At 37.4% G+C, this 24,979-nt stretch overlaps 1 protein-coding gene across 1 annotated transcript in view; it reads right to left on the bottom strand.

Moving 5' to 3' along the window:
* XRCC5 (X-ray repair cross complementing 5) overlaps nt 1-24,979 on the bottom strand; it is a 50,669-nt gene that overhangs the window by 11,883 nt on the left and 13,807 nt on the right. The window contains exons 8-16 of the mRNA XM_027734797.2: nt 24,635-24,773; nt 22,541-22,653; nt 18,977-19,039; nt 18,149-18,286; nt 17,399-17,489; nt 16,004-16,131; nt 10,983-11,179; nt 6,584-6,677; nt 5,085-5,154 (exon numbers count right to left, since the gene is read on the bottom strand). Coding sequence (XP_027590598.1) covers nt 5,085-5,154; nt 6,584-6,677; nt 10,983-11,179; nt 16,004-16,131; nt 17,399-17,489; nt 18,149-18,286; nt 18,977-19,039; nt 22,541-22,653; nt 24,635-24,773 — 1,033 coding nt within the window. The remainder of the gene's footprint in view (nt 1-5,084; nt 5,155-6,583; nt 6,678-10,982; nt 11,180-16,003; nt 16,132-17,398; nt 17,490-18,148; nt 18,287-18,976; nt 19,040-22,540; nt 22,654-24,634; nt 24,774-24,979) is intronic.

The following is a 24,979-nucleotide window of genomic DNA, read 5'->3' as shown; positions in this document are numbered from 1 at the left end:
GTTTGAAATTATCAGACACTCTACTACTTCTTTTGCATTTATTTTTTTAAAATCCCTTTCCATTTGATTGCCCTGGCAGCCATCAGAAAAAAGACGTCTTGCTACTGACTGTGAGCCGCCTCCTTTTGAAATTTGTTGTAAGGAACCAGAGGAAACCTACAGTGTTTTTCTAGGCATTGAAACACCATAATATATGCAGCAAACAGGTTACATGGCAACAGTATTTTAAGTCAGATTCCTCTAACATCTTGAAACAGCTTGGCTAAAGTTGGTTCTGTCCATTGGTCTCCCTTAAATGATAGGCCAATGAATCTAGAATAGAGAAAATTCCTGTGTTGTCGTTAGACTACCAAATTATTTCAAGGGGTCAAAGACAATACCAGAGACAGTAGATAAGGATTATAACTGGAAATTTTCAAAGTGGACTCTGTTCCTTTACACTTCTAGGTCTGAGAAGTTTGTTGATTTCCTGCTGTCTTTTCAATAGTCTGAATCTTTGGGTCTGGGTGCTGCAAAAAATAGATGTCCCTGTTTTTGGAGCAAGGCATATTCTGCATAAAGATGTCTTTTCAACTAAGCTGTGATAAGCATTAACTCTGATGTGTCCCAGACAAATTTCAGGCATTGAAGTTTTGAAGAGTAGGTCCTTGAGTTACAAACTGATAGCCTATTCAGGCCACTGCTGTATAATTATAACTTCTTTTCCTTCCCCCCCAACTTACTTCATTCCACACACATATTTAAGGAAGTGAACTAACAGACTTCTACATTTTGCATTAACAGGAATTCCAGTACTCTTAATAACCACCACATTCTGCAGAACATCCCAAGAAATTTTAATCTCCTGTTTCCTCCTTCCACCTTGCCTGACTGGTTAGATAACAAATGTAGCTATTAAAGGTTGAAGAATGGCAGGAAAAAAAAAAATCATAGAAGATCTTTTAGTTCTAACAAAATTTAATCCCTTCCCCGCTGGCATTCAGATACATTTGCTACTCTAAAATACATTCAGTAGTGCTGTCATTTCTTGTGAAATATGTCATGAACAATTATATTCACTTGTTATCTCTGAACAGTTATAGTACAGAAGTGTAGTTATATTTTCATGTTTTTTCAGTTTAGTTCTTGGTCTTGATTACTATGCCAACCAGATGACACAATAATAATAGACAAAACTGTCTATTATTACAGTCCAAGTTCAATTCCTTGGGGATTTTTTCCCCCCATACAAAAATAGATTAGGTTAAGAAAACAGTTCTTCCTTAGACAAAAGCCTCCTGTTGTTGTCAATCATTTGATTTATCTGCTGGTGGTGGTAATGATTTGTATTCAGGGACAGTGCTTAAACTAAGAATCACTGACAAATCAGTTAAAACATCTGATAATTTTAAAACACTGCTCTATAAGTATCACCTTTTTATAATTGAAAAGAAGAACTGAACTGAAAACTGTCCTAATTTTTGAGGACTTCATCTTTAAGCCAAGAAATACGAATTTTAACATTAAGACCTGCTGAACTACTCCAATATCCTATGACATGCTGTTCAGTTTTGAAATGATCTCTCTAAATAGCCTGTGGGTATGGATCATAATGATTTAAACTGGATGTCTGAAGGAATATGATCCCAATTCCCACTCAAAACAGGTCACTGTGGATCAGGTGGCTCAGTGCTCCACAGACTTAAGCTCTGCGTAGCTCCAAAGATGGAGAGTCTCCAAGTTCTCTGGGCCCCTCTTTCTTTGTTTGAGTACCATCATTGTGATCTTTATTATCTTTTTCCCATAACATCTAATTCAAATTCTGTTTGTTGCAACTCAGAGCTTTGAGTCTCACCCAGTTGCTGTGCCCTTCAAAGTCGAACCTAGCTTCATTTTCTCTGTGAAGCAGATACACAGAAAACTTCAAAGTGATTCTATATACTCAAGTATTTGGTTTGCAAATACTCTTCTGATGACTGAATCATTTTCAAACCAGTCATTGCATCTGGCCTACCTAGCAATAGAGCATGAATAGTCTCGGAAACACACAAAAACATCCAGTAAGATAAAAATGCAGACAAACTGCAAAAACATGCCAGCAAAAAATGAAATTAAATATTAGCTTTTCTAAAAACTAACTTAGGTCCAGAAAGGTAATTAACTATACCTATTTCTACAGAAAATCTTGCAATAAAGTATCATCTTTGTTCTCATGCAATTACTGACTCCTTTAACTATATTTTTCTAGAAGTGCCTAAGAGTAAAAACATTAACAAAATTTCTATAAATATAAAAATGAGAGTTTGGGACAGTTTGTCTCTGGACATTTTTTCTTATGTCCATAAACCGTTGAGTTGTCACTGCAGATTTCTCTCCCCGCTGACAATCAGTAAAATAAAAAAAAAAAAAAGCTTTTCAACTACAGGACTTCTGGCATCATGTTCTCAGACAGGAGTCCTGTAAGATGCAATGAAATCTGGCCAATAAACTCAAACAAATCAAAGGAAATACTATGCATGTGTCAGTATCTTTTTTTTACTCCCCTGATCCTTCTTCTACAAAAGCCTATGAAAATACAACCCACCACATCAGACACGATCTGCTCTCCAGAGATGCAGACATGGATGGAAACATCTAAATAGTCCAACAGGATGAACTGGTAGTCATGTGGCTACTCCTCTGGCATTAAAAAGACGGCAATCACTCACAGCATTTGAGAATCCTCTGTGCAGCCACAGCAATGAAGAAACTCATTGTACATCCTCGGGAGCAATGATTAGATTCTACTCAGGTAAACTAATCTATTTTATGTGCATTCTTTGACAAAAACATCAGCAGGTATTATCAGAAGACATCTCTTTGTGATGACTGTGTACTTGTAACCTGCTCAAAATAAGACCTGCATAAAATGACATCTCTCTGGCCCTGAATGCAAATAAGAAAGTAAAGATATCTAGAGGGGAACACAATTCTAGTTACATGAACATCAACATTAACCACTAAGTGACACCATATAACACAACTCATCATGTAACCCTTAAGTAGGTCCCTACTGTAATAAACTACAGTTGTCAGTTAAAACCAAAGTCAATTACTGTTTCAGGAATTGAGCTGCCAGTCTCAGAAAACCTATCCCTAAGATCCTTAACAATTTAAAAACCTTTGATTTTCTAAAAATATGCAGGTACATATTAGTGGCCCAGTTCTAACTAACACTGAATGCATCATTTCTCCTGCTCTGGTCTGCTGTGGGACACAGCATCAAGCATGGACCAACTTGCACTTAGGCTTCTCCTGGGAATGGCACAAATCCTGACCATCAAATCCCAGTGAGGGCACAGCGGAAATGTATTGGTACTCGTTTTTGACGATAAATACACCATCAGGACTTCCTACAAGCTGTTTAAAAAGAAAAAAAATCCCCTTGGCATCCTCTGGTACTGCTAACTTTACAGTTTTGGTGAGAGACTCACTGTGGACTGAAAACGATGTGTGCCATTAACCTGTTTACATAACCAGAGTGCAATACACCAAGCCATTAAAAACATCCCTGCAATGTTTTATGTATTAAGCTACCTAAAAGGCCCTAAAGCATAAAAAGGATCAGCCAAAAGAAAGAGATAATATGCAGAGCATGTTTTTATTTATAGTGGCTCCTATCTGTCCTTTAAATGGGTGACTGCATTACATTCTGTTTAACTACACCTTATCATTATAGAGCAGATCACACAGAATAAAAGTAAATTGCTCAGAATTTCAGAACCTTCCAAACATGTACTGCAGTTACCTATCTTGCCCAGCTACCAAGTGAACATATTTAAGCACTCTTTAGTTAAGCCATCTCCAAGGGTAATCACTATACTCATTTCTGCCTTAAAGCTTTCCTACATGATACAATTTATTACTGTAATGAAGTAGTCAACTGTTTCACAGTGTCTGTATTCTAATATGTTGTACAATGCTTTTTTACTGCATCTTAATATGTTTGAGATTTAAGAACACAATTCCAAATATCTTTTCAATAAACAATTTCTTCTGGATCTAATACAAAACCCATGTAAAAAGCTAGCTGGCTGGCTTACAGGTCTGGAACTTCTGGAGAGAAATGGCTGTGTAGGCTTTAACAGACTATATCGCAAGTCAATATACTACTCAACACACTCCTCAACTATGTCTAAAAGGACCAAATGCCTTAATGAAATACCTAGCACCTTACTCAAGCACCTCTGCAAATCTTTCTTTGAAAAGAAACATGACTTTAGTGACTATTTGGCAGATCAAGTTTACGTTGCCACAACCTTCAAACCACCCTTTAAAAGATAAAGGACCCCATCCATCTTGTGCATTCTTTTTAAGATACCTTTGGATTACCTATATCTCTATATAGCTACTCTACTAGGGAAATACCATACAAACAAATGATAGTTCCATTGCATTTTCAGACTTAGGGCATGCAAGACGGTGCCTGACCTGTGCTTTGTATTCTTCCTCTCCTCTGTAACAAAACCCTGTCTTGCTGTATCCTGAGGATAGAGTCAGTGCACACAGAGCCTCCTCTCATCTTTCATACACACATACTACCTGCCTATAACACCCGAAAGTCACCTTTGCTTTCTTTTGCTCACAAGCAGTAAGAAATGATTTTTGCATGTAAAGATTTAAATCCCAGGCATCACAGTCTTTTTTTTTTCTACATGGAACAGAATAAGTAGACTGCAGAAGACAGGTTTCTCACCCTGTGCATACCCAGCAGCCCTCCACACCAAGCCAGAAAGATCCTGGGAATGAGAAGCTGAGATTTAGTTGGAATGAGGCAGTCAGTGAGCACCAAGGGATCTTCTGTTAGAAACATCTGTGGGGTTGCTCAGGTGCCTCAGTGTAGCTGTCTAGTGCTGTTTCACTCAAACACAGGTACCTGAGACTTTTAACTGAGGAAGGTGAGTATGGAAATGGGAATTACGAGAGACACCTTTCTTTGCTAAGTGGCACTAGAAACTAACCTGTAAATTCCAGAGCACCTCACATAGCACTAATTAATCAGATTGCATTTACTGAACCCTGAAGATGCCACCAATATAATTAAGATATAAAACAAAGTCATTTACCATCTTTGAAGTCAGTGTTTTTCTTCCTCACCAGAATTCGGAAATCTTCTGCTGGGTTAACACTTCCTACCTACAAAGGTACAAAAATGATACAATTGTCTGCCAGTATCCATCTCTCTCTTCTTGCAGAGCAACAAGAATCTTGGTATTTCTTTTAGTTTTAATATGGAAACAGAAGCTCTACACTTCTCTGCATGCAGACTCATAAAATGTAAGTCTTCCAATGTGTGTTAATGCACAGTACTCCCAGCAAAGGTTAGTTATGACATGAGCAAGATGAACTTACACTCACTATGCTGCACTGTTACCAGTCAGCCATGTTCTCTGGTGCTGAGAGGACACAAGGACAGTAATTCAGATTACCTGCTAGTTCAGCTTTGAGACCTTCTGCAGCACAGACCTCTTAGACCCCCCTAATCCAGCCAGATGCCTACTGAGGAGTGGGAGCTTCCACGCACATGAGTACAGAAGCAGTGATGTGCCATTCGAATAAGAAGCCCAAAATTAAAAGCTTGCCCTCAAGTCATCTACCATTTCTGGCACATCTTAAAGCCGAAACTCTAAATGAGCATACAAGTGCAGAAACCTTAGAAAGGAACTAAAACCAGGTCAAATATAAATTAACACTTACTGAAAAACGGATGCATTAACTCTAATTAAAAAAAAACCCACACTGCTTAAAATTTCCTATCAGGAATGAAAATTCTCTTAAGTTTTTTTTGAAATTTTTATGCTTTGCTGTCAAAGTAATTTGTGGACTTTTCAGTAAGCTTGCTTGGTCTCATCATCTAAATCTGGCAATGCTACTTTTCAGGAAATATCAGAAATTTATATTAGGAGTACAGAATATTGAAATTGTTTTAGATTTTAAATCTTCTTTAAATATCAATAACGTATTTTTAAAAATGAACTTAAAGAATAGCATGGTTGAAAACAAGGGAAATTATCTCAATACGAAATCTTTTTTTTTCCTCATCATAGGAAAAAAATTCAAATAAAGGAAGGGCACAGTCATGATACAGGTTTCACCTACCTACAGAATTAAGTTAGATCTAGCAGCAAGATGAAGCCAATTTCTGATTTAGAACCCCAACTAATGCAGAGAACAGTGTCTAAAATCTCAGCAATATCTTTAATTAACTATAAAGAGGCAACTTCTATGTTGCAGATTATATGAAAGACAGCAAGAACAAAATTCAACCACTGAACTCCAATTCTGTTTTCTTCAGATCCTCAGGCTTGCCTTTTAGAGTTCTAAACACCGGGAAAGAATTCTGTCCTAAAATATCCAAGACTGACAGAAACCTATGCTAACATATGCTTAAAGGCAGAGAAAGTTGTCTTTATAATCTCTAGCAGAGACTCAAATGTACAAGTAGACAGTATTTCAGGTTTCAGCTAGAAACCCTCCTTTAATCAGGAATTCTGCATATTCACTATAATAGACTTAGAGAATTAATACTCCCCCTTCATAACCAGATTTGTAAAAATATGCTTACAGAGGTAATATTGCCTTCAGCAAGTTTTAGGATGCTAAAGCTCTCTTCCTCATCTTCAGTTTTTGGCTTCTTAAGGCGGGGTTCATCTTCGCTGCTGCAAATGAGAAGGACAAAACTGAATATAAACACTTGAAGTAAATTGTCCTGTCTACTAACTAGGGAGTCAGTAAATTAATGAAATATGCACTAAACTGTAACTTCATTACATAACTGTTCCAAAACCAACACTAAACCATGCCTCATTTTTCCCCATAGACTGTACAAAGCAGACAGTAGAAACAGAGATCAAACTTTATCTTAGTGTAAAGCAAAGGCATCACTTGTTGAAGGTATGAGATTATTCGTGCTTATTTCAGGTGTAAATTTACTTATACACACCTTCACCTTTTTAAATACAAAATACCTCCAATCACTTTATCTGGAACCTGTATGTTGAGTTAACCTTAATAATTTACACTATATATACATGACATTTGGTGTTCTCACCAGACTTGCTTTAAACATGAAATGGCAATGAAAATATAACATTTAAGTAAGCAATTAGTTTACTCTTCAGTCACTACCTGCTAGTTCCTGTCTTGGAATTTATAGGTAATACAAACCTGTTTACACAGTGGTTTTTGAGTCTAACAACCCCTATTCTTCATCAGCACATGACAGCTTTATAAGATTCCACTTACAGTCATCAAAATCTGCTAGACAAGCCCCAATTAAGCACATCACAACTCTCTTATGACATTTTAAGCTACATCTCAAAATGCTTTCCAAAGGACTATTTGTTATTTTTAAAAAGCTAACTGTGATTTTAGGCTTCTTTCTCGCTTTTTCCTTACAGATAACATATACCAAAGTGTACATTCATGTTAGGAACTTAACTGTAACATGGAACATATTAAACTTTAGAGCACATCTTGGCAACAGGAGAAAAATCCAGATAATCACAAAAGGGGAAGAAAATCAGATACTACGTTCTGTGTCACATAATGTGACAGGTTACTGATACAGAAAAATTGATTTTAGTTTAAGAATGACTGAAAGCTACTCAGCAATCAAAACAGCAGGATTTGTGTTCAAGGAATCTCAAAACAAAGTAACAAGTTCTTATGAAAAATTCTACTACTGTCGGGAAAAACAGAAACTGCTTGAGGACACAGGGACAAAGCCAGAGATCCTGGACAAGGTGCCACTTTCTATTCTACAAGGTTAGAACTGATTGCAAAAATTACATTGCACGTTACAGAAGCAATCAACTATTGGAAAGAACTTGTACAGTCTTCCTTTTTGCTTTCTGTAGCACACTCCTCCCCTACTTTACAATCAGCGTCTATCTCACTTTATTTCTGTAGTCTTCTCATCCTTTACTCTATTTTGTCACTACCGAAATGAAATCCCTTCTCCTCAGCAACTCCTGTCATTCAGCATAACCTTACTTATCACTCCAGGAGGAATGATGACTTTAGTTATGCCTCAGGACAAGGATAGGATACCTTGCTTCATTCTCAACTCCGCTGACTTTCTGACTAACCTTGAACAAGTTGCTTGATTGTTTTGAACAGCCTCTGTCTCTCTGTAAAATGGAGAAACTGATACTTATCAACATCAGTGAGTTTAGAACTTCTACTGAAACCAAAAATCTTGTATATTGACATGGTTTGATAGAAAGTGCAGAGAACAATGAAAACTCTCTTTTAGAATATTTTTCTCCAAAAGGTGTGTGGCAATCAACTGGAATGTCCTGAAACCTTTTTCTTCCTGCGTTATTTTTACTGATTCAAAATGCTTTGGGATTGTAGGAAGGAGAAAATAAATGATGACGCTACATTTAACTGCCTAGGACCAGATCTACAGTTGTCATTAATCAGTGCAGCACAGCAGAAACTAATGAATCCATACCCATTTATACCAGCCAAGGATCTGACATTTAGAATATGCGCTGATTAGCGGTATTTTTAAACTGTAAAACGTGCAATTACTATTTGACAAAAATTAATAAAATACAAGATTAATTTAAAACACCCACTTCTACATTAATATAGAAGCTTCTCACATGCTGCAAAGCTGGATGAGGTAATAGCCTCTCCACAGCCAACCTAAGAAGGAAAAAGTAAAATGCTTTCTTTTTTACTGGATTTTTTTTTAACTAGAGAGCTTAGCAAAAGTGATACAAATGAATGCTGAATACTGAAATCTGTATTAAGGTATGATGTCTACAATTATGCTGCCTTAGTCTCATTAGACCTTAAAAATTAAGCAGAGAATAATCTGGTTAATATGATGATAGGAGACACAGATCAGTTTTAGGAAACAAAAATAATGGTCAAGAGATCTTCTAGCCAACTTTTTCACAATACTTCAGCGCGAACTGCCTATGTATGATAGTTTTAATAAGTTGAATCTCACAGAATACAGAATTTAGAATCACAGAATGGTTTGGTTTGGAAAGGAACTTAAGTATTACCTCATTCCAACCCCCTGCCATGGGCAGGGACACCTTCCACTAGACCAGGTTGCTCAGAGCTTCATCCAGCCTGGTCTTGAACACCTCCAGGGATGAGGCATCCACAGCTTCTCTGGGCAACTTGTGCCAGTGCACAGTCGCAGAGTGACATACTTGTCTTTATCAAGTGAATAAGTTATATCACTCAACTTTTCCCCAAACACAGAACAAAACCATACAGTTAGCACTACTGTTGTAGCAATGACAATACTACTGCTCCCATTCATTACTACAGCAATACCATTTTTATTTGCAATGTTTTAAAATCTTATTACCATTCATTCTTCTGTTAATAGTTGAGTCTGTATTCTTTCACTGCCTTTACAGATTTTTTTTAAGAATCATTTTAATGCCCTACAATTTCTATCTCAATTACTCTCAATTAATCTCAATTTCATAGCTGCTTTTATCATCTCTCTAAAGGAAAACAGTTTTTAAGCAAAATAGATTTCCTTCTTCCTTGTAAAATAGATGCTTTTGGGAAGATATATTTTTAAGCAACTACCAAGAATAGGTCACTGCTTCTTGTTTAAATTCTCTCTCTAGCTTGCTTGAACCCAAATTTGCCCCCCCCTTTCATTTTTTAAACAAAGGGTTCTATGCCTTTTTAAAATACACATATAAATGTATGTATGTACACACACAGAGAAACTGGGGCACGGAGTAAGGAAAAGAGAGTTTAATCAGTATGAATTCACAGACACGCCAAGGTAACACAGGCACACACTGAAATCAACAACAACAAAAAGTAAGGTGTTTCCCAGTCTGTATGGAGAAATGTGGTCATTAATCTTGAGCGGCAAAGTGAAGAGTCTTATGTCATTTTTTCCCAAAGATAACTGGCGAGGAGGCTCTAGCCAATCCAAGGTAAAGGATATATGACAGGCAAGCTAAGCAAGAACTCAAAACACCTCAATGACGTTCCTAGTGCTGAAATGACTGAACCAAAAACGACAAAAAGAAGGGAGAAGGAGCTAACTGAGAACACTCCAACATCCCAGGGGCCCCACTAGTTATATTACAGATCTCAACAAATTAAGTTCTAAGAAGCAGATTTTGTTTGAGCAAATTGATTTGGCTGGGTAGCAATGCAGTAGCAATTCAGCATTTATTCTTCCTATTTGCAGCACAAATAAACTAAACACAGTATATTCAACAATAACAAAAAATCCTACCTCGAAACTGTTCAAACAATAGGTATTCCAGGAAGAGTCCATAAGTTTGATTTTTTCCAAGAAAACCACATTAATTGTACAGCTGATAATAATGAAGCTGCTTTTCTTGTAATTGGTATTCAAAATGAAAGCTACAGAATGACCTAAATCAAGCATGCTAAGATGACTCCACTTTATGGCTAATTTAAAGCTTCATGGCATTTATTCTAAACTAAATTAGACTCCCTTAGTGCTGTTTGAACTACTTTATAACCACCAGTAGGACAAACTGTCTGATCAGAAGACAGTAACCAATGCAACAGGTTGCCCAGAGAGGATGCACAGTCACCATCGTTTTCAAGATGGTTTTCAAGACCAGATTGGATGAAGGTCTGTTTAGACCTCACAGGTGATCTTGCTTTGAGCAGCAGGTTGTACAAGAAACCTCCTGAGGTCATTCCAACCTGATGGATTTTGTGATTCTGTGACAGGAAATACAGACATATGGAAGTTACAAACCGGTTGCTGGTGTGTCTAGCACTGTAACAGTATGACCACCACTATTCACAAAATACTCCAGACACACTGTGGCACCACAATATTCTCCATCCATCAGCACCTTTTCCAGTGTGTAACTCATTGATTTTCTGTTAAAAAGACTCTGAGCCTGCTTCATCCAGCAAAAACAACTTGAAGTGTGAAAAAAAAAAAAAGTTTCCAAAAAATCCATAAAACATCTCCAACTTACTTGTCTTTGAAGATGTCTTGAGCAGTCTTCTCTTCTTTTTTCTTGCCAACTTCCTTCAGGGGAAAAAGTGCTTTTACTCTTTCCAGAGGAGCCTGACACCTTTCTTTTACCACAGAGGGCATCTCCAGCATCTCTAAAAGGTGCTGCTCTATTGGCGGCAGTGGCTTGTCAGGGTGAAAAGCCTTATGCTGCAAACACTGCAAGAGACAAAACAGTTTGAGCAAAGTAAAACTTTCAAAAAGTAAAACTTTTATGTGCTTTTAATATAATGCCCATATGCCTGACATCATATGGTACATGCAAAATATCCTCCATATTAAAGAAACTACTTTTGTATTGCTAGAAAATATTCCAGCTCACGAGTGCATTAAAAGTGATCAGCTGTTTAAGGAGATTAATAATGATATTAAAACAAGAATACTGATGCAGATGAGTGTTTCCACACTCACTGGAATGAGTTCTACGAAAATTATTAGGAAAATCCCAGGAATGAAACAATCACCTGCAATTGTTCATATTTTTAACTTCATACTACCTTTAAAATGCAGTTCTATTACTAGAATAGTAATGACTATTCTAGTCATTAGTAGTGACTAGAATAGTCACATAGGAAAGATTTCTACACATTCCAAAATTAGGCAATGAGATATATCTCAACCATGTATTCCAGTTATTGTCACAGTCCATTGTCCCTCAAAGAAAATTTTTCTTCTTAGTAAGTAAAACTTGGTATGCACACAGGAGAAACTTTCACCAGTTTAAGAGCAAATGCAAAGAGAGAATGCTAAATGTGCACAGGTGAGGCACAGAATATATGTGTGTTTAGAACTCAGCTCTGAAAGGCGAAGGGAATGAAGGAGACTGACAAATGTACATCAAAGTTGGAACAGATGGAAGGAGATACAGAGGAGGCTCTTTCACCAAGTGTGAAGTCAGTGCACACACACTCAGGGAGCCAGAGGGCGAGAGACGAGATTAATGAGGAGGGCTACAGAAATTCCATTGAGAAATTTAAAAGCAAAGTAGGTATCTTTACAACTTTGTGAAGTATGGGATAGCATTAGAGAGGTGTGTGCATTTACAAATATATACACAGATACCAGAGCATGCATACACATACATCAAAACATGTGATGCACATGGGAGAAAAATTTTTTCCACTACCATTGCACTGGGTGCATTAGACACCAGTGTGAAGGTAACTATTCAGTAAACTAGGAATACAGTAGATTTGCTCCCTTGTTGGTTGTCAGGCATGACATTAATTCAAAAAACAAAATCAAAGCAAGTAAAACCCCCTATTCACTTTGAAAAGCTGCCAATAAAGAAAATCCAGACCATATGCTACACATCAATACTAATGTGTTTTCATGCTGCCATTAAGATTCCAATCCATACTAGAGAACATAGTGTCCAAAGGAGGCAGCTGTATAAGGCTACCCATTTGGAAACACTTGTAATGATTTAAGGCATAATTATTTTGAAAGAGAGTAAAAATGTTGCTGGAAGCTGCAGTAATGGCTCTTCTGATACACCCCCCCCCCCCCCAGTATTAAAAAAACATTAGGGAATTGAATTAAACTGACAAAGCAAACAACCTAATTACCCTGTTGTGAATATGTTTTTCAGGCTTTCATATCTGAAATCTTTATGTGTGCAGCTGTAAGAGCTGAGCAAACTGCCACAAATAGCCACAGTCTCCGCTTGTACCTGTTTTTAAAGTAGATGATCTGAGATAGCAGGTACCATCAAAACTCAGATACTAAATGGAGATAAAGCTAAACAGACAACCTGGGGTTTCTAAACCCACACAGTCCCCCTTGACCTTGCTTCCCCTTCCTTCTGTGCCCAGCAAGAACTATTCCTACCTTCACAGGCTAGAAGGCAACCCACACTATCATTGCCTTCCAGACTTGCCGTTCTGTTCACACATGTTGTCACCAATGCACCGGTTCCTCATTGCTCTTCTTAATTTCCTTACATTTACACTTTAGAGACATAGCCAGCTTTCAGGAACAGAGGTCACACTAAGATACTGGTCAACAGATGTAAAAGTAGGCTTTTCACATCATTAATTCCATGATAAGGAATGGCACAAATGCACAAACATGCAGAAATTTACTGCAAGAGAGCATTCTGCCTTGTTTCCTTTTGAATCACATCTAGGAACATGCTTTTGTAGAACTATATTTTAGCAAATCTATAAATTCTACTGGAATCTGATAGTACTTAAAGCCTTAGAAGATGGGAGAGAGATTCAGCTATCTAAAAGATAAGCATTTAGTCTCTATCAGTCACCTACTCACTCTAAAAAACCACAACTATCATGTACTTTTGATCTCTAAAATAAGAAGGATCAATCACTTGGCCCAAGTTCTTTTTCATAATTATGGAGTTGATCTGGACAACTCAGTTTACACTGCTAGCTGGCTTTTGAGGTTAAACCTGTGTGAACTGAATCCCAACACAAATGTCTTCAGAGTTCAGTTTACACCCAGTTTGTGACGATTTCAAAATGACCTCCCAACAACAATTCAACCAAAGATAAGATTACTTCTGAGGGCTGAAAGCCCTCACAGACATCCATGAGCAACCTCACCTCCCCAGTTGCTCTGGGTTTTGAAAGAGAATATTCACACAGTCCAACCACTTATAAACCAGCTTCATCCTCTAAGGTCACTTACCCGTGGTTTAATGAGAGCCATGATGGCACGTTCAGATGGAGACTCTGCAACCGGATTCCATGAACTATGAAATGCTACAGGGCACCATCCCAACAAACCTCTCCCCATGTCTGTCTCTGCCCAACCACTGCTGAACAACTTGTTTATTTGGCTAGCAAATAAAATGCACTGCATTTCCCAAATATCTTAGGTGCTTCAAATCCCTGTATTTAAGAGGGACAACTTAAACAATAACGTTGGAAGTCTGTCACTACAAAGCTATGGAAGTTCACTTAGGCTTTTCTGGAAGCAAGGAATAAAAGTTGAAACTCTGGATATAGGATATTCCTCATCTTCCACTCCAGCAAGCAATAACAACTACTTTCCACCCACTCTGTCATTTCCTAATGCCTACCACTACTTCTAGAGATATAATTTAGCGTGATGTTTCTGTTTAAATTCTGGCTCTTGTCACTTATCATTCCAAATATCTTCATGAGGCAACAAAGCAAGGAAATGAAGGAGGAGTTCATCCTTTTCTTCAGAGTTATTTTTTGAAACCATTTATAGGTCCTGTTCAGCCCAATCAATTTACTGGCTATAACCAAAAGATGGTGTATAATTTTTCTTCATAGTTCTTAAGGAACCAGCAGTGGCACTTGGCCTAAGAGCAAAATACTAAAAATCCGGAACATTTTTGCAGCAAAGAAAAGAACAACTTACATGGATTAATAGTAATTTTGTACTAAGACACACAAATGGGGCTGCACGTAGCCAAAAGAAAGCACTAAGAGGACTAGTAATTTAGGGCTTTCTAAACAGCAAGCATTGTGGACAGAAACTGTATCCTACCTTGTACATTCAAACAGTCAATAAATACTTTTCCCATCAATAGCATTCACCCTTACAAAATCCCATTATCCTCTAAGGAAACTGGTGAGCTACACAGTTACTCTCTTCTAGCAGCACTTGACTCAAATGCTGGGACAACATCATCATACTGTTTCAGAAGACAAACAGCACACCTATAAAATCCTCTCTTTCATTGATAGGTGGCATCCACTAAACCAAAAAAATGCAAAATTGCATCTAGCAATATAAGACAGGAAATTCTATCCCCTATGTGTTTCATTTACAAGAAAAGCCATATTTGTTTTGCAACACCCAAGCTTAACAATTCTTCCTAGAATAAGAGTTGTGCAGAGGTCAGTTCATTTTAAGCTCTTGCCCTGCAATAACCTTCTACTGATCAAATCTTGCATTCAGTTGCACACTTGTCTTGTCAATATGACTGGCAGAATTTGAAGAGAACACTGAGTTCTTCAGGTGTCAATCAGAGTAGGATTTGAAGACTGGGCTTACATGTGTTCCTAAAACACACAATGACCTTCAGATCCTTTGGTTCTTTTGACAGTACGAGGTAGCAAGGGTTTGGGAAGTTAAGGTAAGTTTTCTTAACTTAGAAAGCATCTTCTTCCTACTTGTAAACTGAAATAAATAATTCGGAATTGCTGAGATATGATGAACATAGTTGCTATAATACCATTTTTGGTCAACTTTCAAAGAAGAGTCACACATTCAATATATCTCCATGGTTCTGTATACCACACAATTCTGCAGCTGCATAAATTGCAACATAATTTTCCTTATTTTTAAATTTGCTGTGTCATTTTTTGAACACTTGAATTCCAATGTATAATTAAGTCTCTCATCCTCACAGTTGCAATGAAAGTCTTCATTATATGAAAGGATGTAAATCAAAATGTAGACAGCTTGATACAATAACTGCAAGAAGTGTAAACCATTCTGCTTGCCCATAAAGTGCATCAGCTTAGACACCCAAATGGAACATTTTAAATGTCAACAATGTTAACCATTTACTACTGAACAAGTTCACCTCAGACTGACCTGGTTTGAAATCACTGCTAGATGCAACAATGCACAGAAAAGTGATAGGACACAGAATGAGAAGCTAAAGAGATCCATGATTTTCAGCTCATTTTTCTCTTTGCCCAAAAGCTGAAGACAGTCTATGTCCACACTGTGATCACTGCAATACAGTCTGAAGATTTAAGTTTTTATTTGTCTAGTCTAAGTGCCTGTGAATATCACTGATGCTGCTGCAGAGACCTCAGCACGGGTATAATTTCTCTTGCTTCCTGGGAACTGGGAATTTTAAAAATAAATCTATGTCAGGGACAACATAAAAGTCACCAGCTACCCCATACTTAAAATGCAACAGATTTTATAGCTGCATCTTCACAGTGCAGATCTTTCCAATGTGAATCAGAGAAAGACAGAAAGATGAAAAGTCTCAACAAAAGAAGTTTTTAAAAAATGTCAAAGAGTTCACCTCACCTGATATAACCTCTGAAAGTGAGGGTTTGGGATTTTGCTGGGCTTAAACAGGTCCTCAAAAGTTTCTCCATCTTCATAAACCAAATTCATAGAATCAATCAATGAGTCAACAGCAGACAACTGATCCACTAAGGCAGCAATTACATACAAAGAAAAATTAAATACATTTCCAGATAGATGCATTTCTTGAAACAATTTATAAATGAAGATTCGGTTCACATGAGATCACAACATGAGATTTTTACCAAGTCATTACATGCCACAGAATACACTGCAGTTTTAGATGTACCAATAAAGACTGTGGATAATGGACAGAATAATAAACCCCTGCTGTATTTAAGGACTACAGTGTAAAGTCATAAAGCCTTTTCTTTTTTTCCCCAAGACCTCAATTATTGTTGCCTTTCTGCTTTAATTTTTTTTTTCTTTTTCAAGATGTTTTCATTTGCAACAGAAGGTTTATAGGCCACTTAGAAAATAAGGAGAACAGTTGGTTTGAAAAACTAAATGGCACAATATAAATTTTTAAAGTTATGACTGCAAATTAACACAGTTCGCAATAGCCAACTACTGCTTTGGCAAGACAGGTTTTAAATTTGTTCTTAAACTGCTGGTTACAGGCAAGAAAATAGAAACTGTTTCAGAAACAAACCAGCATGCTATGTATACTCTGATGTGCAGGTGCCCATTTAATGGATCTCATAACAACTGAAAGAAGGAGGAGTGAATTTTAAACTACATCCATTTAGACTCATTGCTATACAAAATTCTCAGAACAGTGAGTCAAGTTTTGTGTGGCTCAGTGTTCTATGGTTCTCCAAAGATGCCCTCCATCTGAATCTGGACACCAGTAAGCGCATAGTTTAATAAACAACACGCCACAGAAAATACAGTCTTTGCCTTTTTGCACTGTATTAACAGGCCACACTGCAACTGGCTGCAGGACCAAATTTACACCAATGGAGCAGCTGCCTCTGTTCTAATTCTAGCCTGATAATCACACACTGTAGATCCCACAAGGTTTGGCCATTTAGTCTCAAAATTAGTTCAAAGATCAAAGGATACAGAGGAGTAAATCTCAGATCTGTCACAGAGATCCTGTGAGACTGATGATCCCACAACCAGAGCCAGAAGTCATTTAACAGAACAGTTTAAAGGACAGCCTGCAAACTTCAAGTCTGCTGAGCTTGCAACTTAAAGCGGCAAAGCTTGTTACACACTTACACTTCAAGATGACATCACCATAAATGATGCCCAAATGGCTGGGGTTTTTTTCCCCCAAGGCAAAATAATGACATAACTTATGTTTTCATTGGACAGAGCATTTTCATTGGATAGCGCATCTTAGAAGACGACAAGAAGGTTACTCTTCCAGTTGACCAGCAAATACCTCACCTGTAGGAATGTATTTTTTATTGTTTTTCAAGGATGAAAATATGTACTGTCTTAGGTCTTCCATGTAGGGTAGCTGCACATAGATGAGACACTGAGCAAGAGGAAAGAAGAAACAACTAAGCCTGAAGAAAAACAAACATCTGTATCCCCAGAGTGCCATATCAGGACAATATAAACATAAGAAAAATCTGAAGACCTAATGTTTGTGTGTATTAAAATATTTAAATAAAATATTTACAGAGCAACAGTTTTAATCAGAATAAAACACACCATTATATTTTATAAGACACTGATGGTTGCACTCCTCATTTTTCTACTGGTGGAATAAAGACCTGCGAGACCATCTGATCCCTTTTTCTTGTGCAGAGTTTCAACCAGCCATGCTTTAAATAACCCATATATTGGCGCTTTGGGAGGTTTTATCATAGCTTACTGTGTTTCAAAGTCAAAAGCTGGTTTTGGTTTCTTAACATTCTCTGCCTCATTTTTTCTTTACTGAAATACCTCCTCCAGTTCATGCCACCCTAAAAAATTCCTTTCTATCCTTTATGTTTATACCCTTCACAAGTCTGAAGATTGTTGTGTCCACCCCCACCCCCGTCACTGCTCAGCCATATACATATTTAGCTCTTTCAATAGTCTCTCGTAACTAAGATCAGTTGAAACATATGCTGCAAAAATTCTGACATACTGTGTTGCTTCTGGGTCTCTCAGAAGGCTCTCTGCAGAAGGGTAAGAGTGAAAAATTACCTCATATGCTTCCTTAATATACGGAAAAGCTACTCCAATCTGCGGGTTGCTCCTTCTATCATAAGCATAGCGCACGATAGCTACCACTTTCAACTCATCCAGTGCACGAACAAGGGCAGAAAAAGCAACTGCTGCATTCTAGGGGGGAAAAAAGAGAGGCAACAGAACCATGCAAGTTCTTATTCATCTGCTGAAATACGTCTTTCACAGTGAATTTAAAAGCACTTATTTAGTCAAGACTAGTTCCCATTTCAGCTGTAACTTGAACACAAGCATTTTTCACGTTCAAAAACTGAAGAAGCAGAAAGGTCAAATCTCATCCTGATAGTGGATCCATTCAAAGCTCAGTAAACTTCAGATCCAGCACATTCCACCTTTTTCACCAGAAGAAGAAGAGCTCTCAGAAGTATTACAAGAGAAAGAGGGGGGAAGTCAGACTCTGAAAGGTACTCATTAAAAGCACCACAGTGAACCTTTTACCTACAATACTTAAAATAATTTGGAGGTCTGTTCTAAATAACACAGGACAGGACACACTGTTGCTCTACAGGAGAACGGACTTAAGCACCAATTTCAGGTTCCACATGCCCTTGCACAAACATAATATCTACCAGTTGCTCATTATTCATGAGATACTGTATTCATTTGGGATCTAATCCAACTTATTTTCATCCTAATGGGAAATGGAACAAGACTTCTGTAAACTGCATTAAAAGTATTTATTAATGCAGAAAGACAGGACAATCTCAAGCGCCACTACTATTCTTTTCCATTCCACAGCAAAATACCTTCAGCATTAAACAGCATTTAAACGTCAGTTCACCTTACCTCATCACCTTTTGCTGCAAAGACCTTCAGAACCTGGTTGCCCATGTAGTAATGCCTCTGGATCTAGATACAAATGGTCAAAAGTTAGCCTGATGTAAAGAAAATGTCACTAATGCAACTGGACCAATTAAATTACAAAACAACTAACATCAAATTTTGTGGCTTCTCACTTGAATAATTACTGTGCACAGAGGTTAAAGCCTTGTATTTTAAAGCCCTGTAAGCCCATATCTCCGTTTATCACACAATATTCACACAATATTATCACACATGGATATTCAATCATATTGGGCAGGATATTCTTATACCTTCCTTCTGATGGGCAGGAATGAAAGACTGTGGTACCTGCAGCTGTTACCAGTCTGAATAATACTGCAGTAATTCAAAGGTCAGTGTGAAAAACCACAGTAGTTAATACAAGACCCAAACCCAAATGACACCACATCTATGCTATTCATTCTTTCTAGCAGAGATACATCAAAAAGGAGCTGAAAAAAGTCGCATCCTTAACTAATAAATCTTCCTTGACAGCAACCTGGAGTATACATAGCTATGCTGGCAAAGAAGCACTTCTGTTAGCAGAAGTTTATTCTGTTCATGAACATGGCTGGCTCAGAAACAAACAAACAAAAAATAGTTTCATGAAGGGACATCACTGGCATAGTTGGAGCTACAAAGACTGAGACACAAACACAGGTACCCTGCAAGAGTGGAAAACTTGTCACAAAGACTGAGCACTACTATGAACACTTGTTAAAATGACCTCTCTCTGTTAAATAAAAAACTCTTCAAATTACAGTCTCAAAACTAACTTCATTATATTATTATTTTTTTAAATTTTTTTTCATTCATTTCATCTTTTTATTATACCTTCTTTATTTAGCAAATTACTGTAAGTTTGTTGAAGTCAGTGACAACTTGCACCAGAGCAGACCTATTTACTGTGTTACAGCACGATTCTTCAGCTCAGATTATTCTACCTACAATCATTCTCTGCCTTCTGTCTTTAAAAGCTCAGGAAATTTTATGTTCAGTATAGATAAATAACTAGATGTGTGTATCACTACACCTTTTTTGTTTGCAAAAAAAAAAATTCCCTTTGTAACATTTTCAAGTATTATTTCTCAATTTACATGGCACGGCTTATAAATTAAAAATCAAAGTTTAAGCGCCCTCTGATCTTCTTTCCTGAGGGATGTGAATAACTCAGGAAAATAATATGAGGTGGTTCTATTTCTTCTTTAATTATGTATTTGGAGCTGTTCCAGTTTTTCTAGTTAATAATAAATTATCTTTTCTCCTAAGTTTTAAAAAGAAACAATTTTTATAAAACATATAGTTGAATAGTGTCAGTTTTATGATTCCAAACAATAAAATTTAGGAGCCAAAACTTAATGAAAGCATCGGTCTTGAAAATTCCAGTTTTAGTCAAAAAAGTTCCTGATATCATTATCTATACACTTAAATTTTAATTCTGCAATCACATCTGAATAATTTTATTCCACTGAGTTATATGCTTCTACTATTGGTCATAACTACTCACACTCCTAGCGCCAGGACCAGAGCACACTTTAGGATATAATTTCTATCCATTATGAAATCCACAGACAAGAAAAGTATATACTAATCAAAAGCAATCAATATTTTGTGCATTGAAAAATAATAAAACCAAATTGTTAATTCTTCGATGCATATTTATGTGAACCAAAAATATTCCTAAAATTGATGGTATTCATACAGTTATTAACTATGTAGTTGCAGGTATTACTGCACTATCTGACCAATGGTGGGAAAATAAAAACCCAGGTGAAATAACAGCTCACTTACAGGAGCATGATTTACCTCATCTGTTTCCCTCTTCGTTTCCATTTTCAATAAAAGTCAGATTTCAAGTCAAAAGAGGAGGCCAGCCTCCAGCATAAGAAAACTCTGCCCACGGTGAAATACATCTTACAGATTTAAATGAAGATAATAAGACTAAGCTGTAGGCTAATGACGTATGAAGAGATGCAAGAAATTGTCTCATTGAAACACTGGATTCAGACACATTTCCCTTTGTTAGATCCAGTTTCTGGTGCAGGATGTAGCAGTTCTCAACACTTCTCTGGCTCTGGCCAATTTAGGGCACGTAAGCTGAAGCCCAACATGTTTCCTCCATCAATTACTTGCAGTACACAAGCTCCCGTGTTTCTTAACAACTAAGTTCTCAAAGTCCTCAAGGAACAATCAGGTTACACTTTCCATTTAGGCTGGCTTTGTATTTCAATAAATCAACATAACTTTCTAGCTTCTCAGTTAATAATATGTTTTTGACACTGCACTGCAGTAGTCTAAGCACACATCCAGCAACACACAGGAGTCTCTGTGCCAACTGTACTGCAAAGTAAAAAAATGTTTAGCTACACCTGTTTGGGACTAAGCTCCCTCGGACACTTTCTATTTCATTAGCATATTTCCTTCCTGGTTAAGGTAATGATTCCTCAGCCTTTATCAAGGGTTCTATTTTGTTCAGGCATTGAGACATGTCAAAGAGCAGGAGGGTTGGGAGCTGTCAAAACAGAAGGCGTAGAGCTGCCCTATGATTGCATTTTAGTTTTGATTGGTGAAGAGAACTGGGTGCAGATAACTCCAAGAAGACTAAAGTTTCAGTCACCTTGTGCTGAAATATCCAGGAGAAAAAAAGAGAGGGAGCAGCTAACATTCCCAGCAATTACTTGGCACTTACATCTCTGTACTTTCTCCTCATGTGTCCTGCTTCAAGAATAGTTTTGTTAAGCCTTTGTCTAAGGTTTTCCTAATTCTTAAGTCCTGGATTTCCTGCAGGAAATCACCTTATGCTGGCTAACTTTTATTAAGGTACTTGCTCAATGTAAGTTTCTTACAACTGTCAGGGAAAAAGAATAGCAAAGTCACTACCCCAAGTACAGGTAAGTGCATACAAACACCAAGCATCTCATGGAAATACGGAAAGTTTTTGAACGATATTATCTTTGTCTAAATTCTAAGAAGTCTTCGTGACATTTAGGGTTTTTTTTAATGGTAGAAACAAGAAGAAAGTTATGGTTCACATACTAATCCTTATGAAACTGAGGATGAACGAATGGACTCAGTTCTCACACTTTCTTTAACAATAATGTTAAGGGAGCAGCATCTTCTGTTAAAAAGAAGCCAGACTCGTGGCTGGACAAAGCCAGAAAGGCTGCTGCATGAGCTGAACAGAAGACAGACCATGTTCTGCTGCAGGTCTGGCATCAGCATTTAAGCTTGTGAGATGAAATGAGACCACAATACCTCAGTCTTCACTTTTCAGAGATCTGAGTTCAGTGGCTCTGGCTTCATGCGAGGGTCCAATAGCCACATTTATGAGCTTCGCTCCTTCACAAGACCACATACTGCTTACATGTACTAGACTCAGCAAGTAAGTCACCCCTGCATACCTGACTGTAAATGCCCAGTTCCAAGTACTGAAACCCAGTACAATACCTTGACTTTAGTGAATTCAAACCAAAACCTGGATTATTGAATAATCCAGGAAGTTGAATAGGAAGAAATTTAGTACCATACCTGAGACGATCTAGTGAATCCCAAAACAGAAAAACATTTTCCTTCTGTTTTGTATTTCATTTGCTCTTCATCTTCCTTGGAAAAAGGAACTATATCACTCCCATACCGAAAACCTGGAGAACAAGAGAAGAGCATCTGGTAAGCATATGGGCCTATGATTTTAAACACCAAAATTAGCTCTCTGAATATTTTAACAATGCATTCATGCCCCACAGCTACGTTCCACACATGCTCATCAAATTACTTTCCCTGTTAACAAAAAAACCACACACCCATATACGCATTATGTACTTCATGAACAGCAGCTGCACCCCTTGTACATCATTTTATGTAACACAAGCACCCTCAGAGAGCAGGAAAGAAAATAAGGGAACCGAACATCTTGCCCAAAGTTACGCTCACAGAATAGATTTCAGCAAACAGATTGCAACTCCCTGCAAGTATAATATGAAAAACTTCAAACATACCACAGGAGATGACACCTGAAAAGATTCAGGGAATAAAATGTATTGACACTGGAAGCAAAATACACCCTCACACAATGGAAAACCAAATCACTCTTGTATGCAGAACTGGTCTTCCTATACATTTCCGTGTTTTACTTCCCATGCCTTACACCACAGGCATATCTCCACTAAGCAGGAAGCTGTAATTTCTCAGAGGTATCATCTGTTCCAACTGCTTATTCCCCTACCTCAAGCTCCAATAACCTCACTGTAACATCATCACTTTATTATACGGCCACAAACTAAGGATGATATCCTCAGGTGCGAGGAAAGCAGAAGGAACAGAGGTAAATCCCTGGAGGAAAAACCTACAAGCAGATATATTTTCCTGCAAACTGAAAAGCAATCACACAGGTAGAATGAAAGAAATTTCACTATGGGTACCGCAAACACAAAGGATTCTCTAATTACAACATTTCTCAAAAGATCTGCAAAAGTCCAGGAGGCATCAGCAGCTCTTTAAGCATAAGAAATATCACACCACTGACAGGGAAATTTTTGGCCTCTTTTGTTCACACTAAACTTTTATAACTTCTTTTTTACTACTATCCCACAACTACTTACTAACATAAGCAGTCAGCAGATTAACTGAGAACAGTCACAAATGCTTCAAAATATATTCACTATAAGAAGTGGATTTTTTTATACATAGTTTTGAAGTTATAAAACATAAATAGACTATTAGCTTTTAACTATCATTTCCACTTAAAGAAAATCACACTGTCATTGGGACTTTATCTGATACTGCTACAAAACACCTCTGTGAATACTACAATTGAAAAAGATTAAACAAAAAACCCAAGTATTTATCTTAATTTTCAATTTATGTTATTCATCCAACAGCACTTTCTATACTGTTATCTGAATAGTTCTGCCCTTTATAGTTAATACACTTGCCCTACTTGTGTGGGATTCAAACAGCAAAGGAAAGGAAAAAAACTAGTAACAATACATCTATACAATTGCAAAAAATTAAACTGATTTGCTTAACTCCATTTTAAAAAATAAGTACATATTTCCTGCTGTTTCTGGGGTCTTAGTCTTCTAAGGAAATTAATCTGCTCAGAAAGAAGCTGTAGGTTCTAAGAGAAGTGTTCTGCATGCCACTACTTCAGATTGAACCTCTTAAAGCTAAAAGACTCTTGAACACTAAACCTTCCTTTGATGGTTTCATCTTTCCAATTGCAGAATAACTAGAGCAGTTGCTCACCTAGAAAAAAGCAGCGCTATGAAAGCATTTGCGTTATCAGTACAGCTGGAGATCTGGAAACAGAACAGAGGTAGCAGCATTACTCACTACAAAACTGAGGTATGGACCTCCACAGAGTATAGTTTAGGAAGCTGTAGTGCCTCCCAAGTTCCAGCTGGTGGTATTACTATAATTCCTAATACTGGCAAAAGTAAGAACTTCCAAAATATGTGAAGACAGACTCTCACATAACAGTTGCTGTGTTCCATCAGCCTGCAGAGCTTACATTCTAAGATCACAGCTAGGCATCAAGGTATAAACTAAAAGGCACTCAGGTGACTTAAGAGTACAAGCCATTATCTTCATTTTGTCTTCAGGGTGCACATAAAGATGCTGTACCTTGAATAGTATCATCTTTCTGAACCTCTGTCTCATCATCATCATTCAAGCAGTAAACAGTTTCTTTCTGCACATCATCTCTTCTAAGGGTTTTAGCATCCACAACTGTCCAAATTTTTTTCACCTTCTCTTCTGTGACCTTGATATCAGAATTCAAAGAAAAGGAATGTTTAACATTTCAGTAGGATACAGAGTACTTACCAGAAAAGGCAAAAAAAAAAAAAATCTCAAACACAGTGCTGCACTGTTTTGCCAATAAGGGACCAATAATGACAGCCCCAAATACGCATCTCTGGCTGCTACCACAGCGCTTCCACCACACTGTTTCATCTGTATGAGACCTAA

The sequence above is a fragment of the Pipra filicauda genome, unplaced genomic scaffold (assembly GCF_003945595.2).
Source record: "Pipra filicauda isolate LSUMZ 115617 unplaced genomic scaffold, ASM394559v2 scaffold218_size1660888_pilon, whole genome shotgun sequence".
NCBI classification, from domain to species: Eukaryota; Metazoa; Chordata; class Aves; order Passeriformes; family Pipridae; genus Pipra; species Pipra filicauda.
The sequence above is the reverse complement of the archived record's forward strand: the minus strand, read 5'-3'. Positions and strand labels throughout refer to the sequence as shown.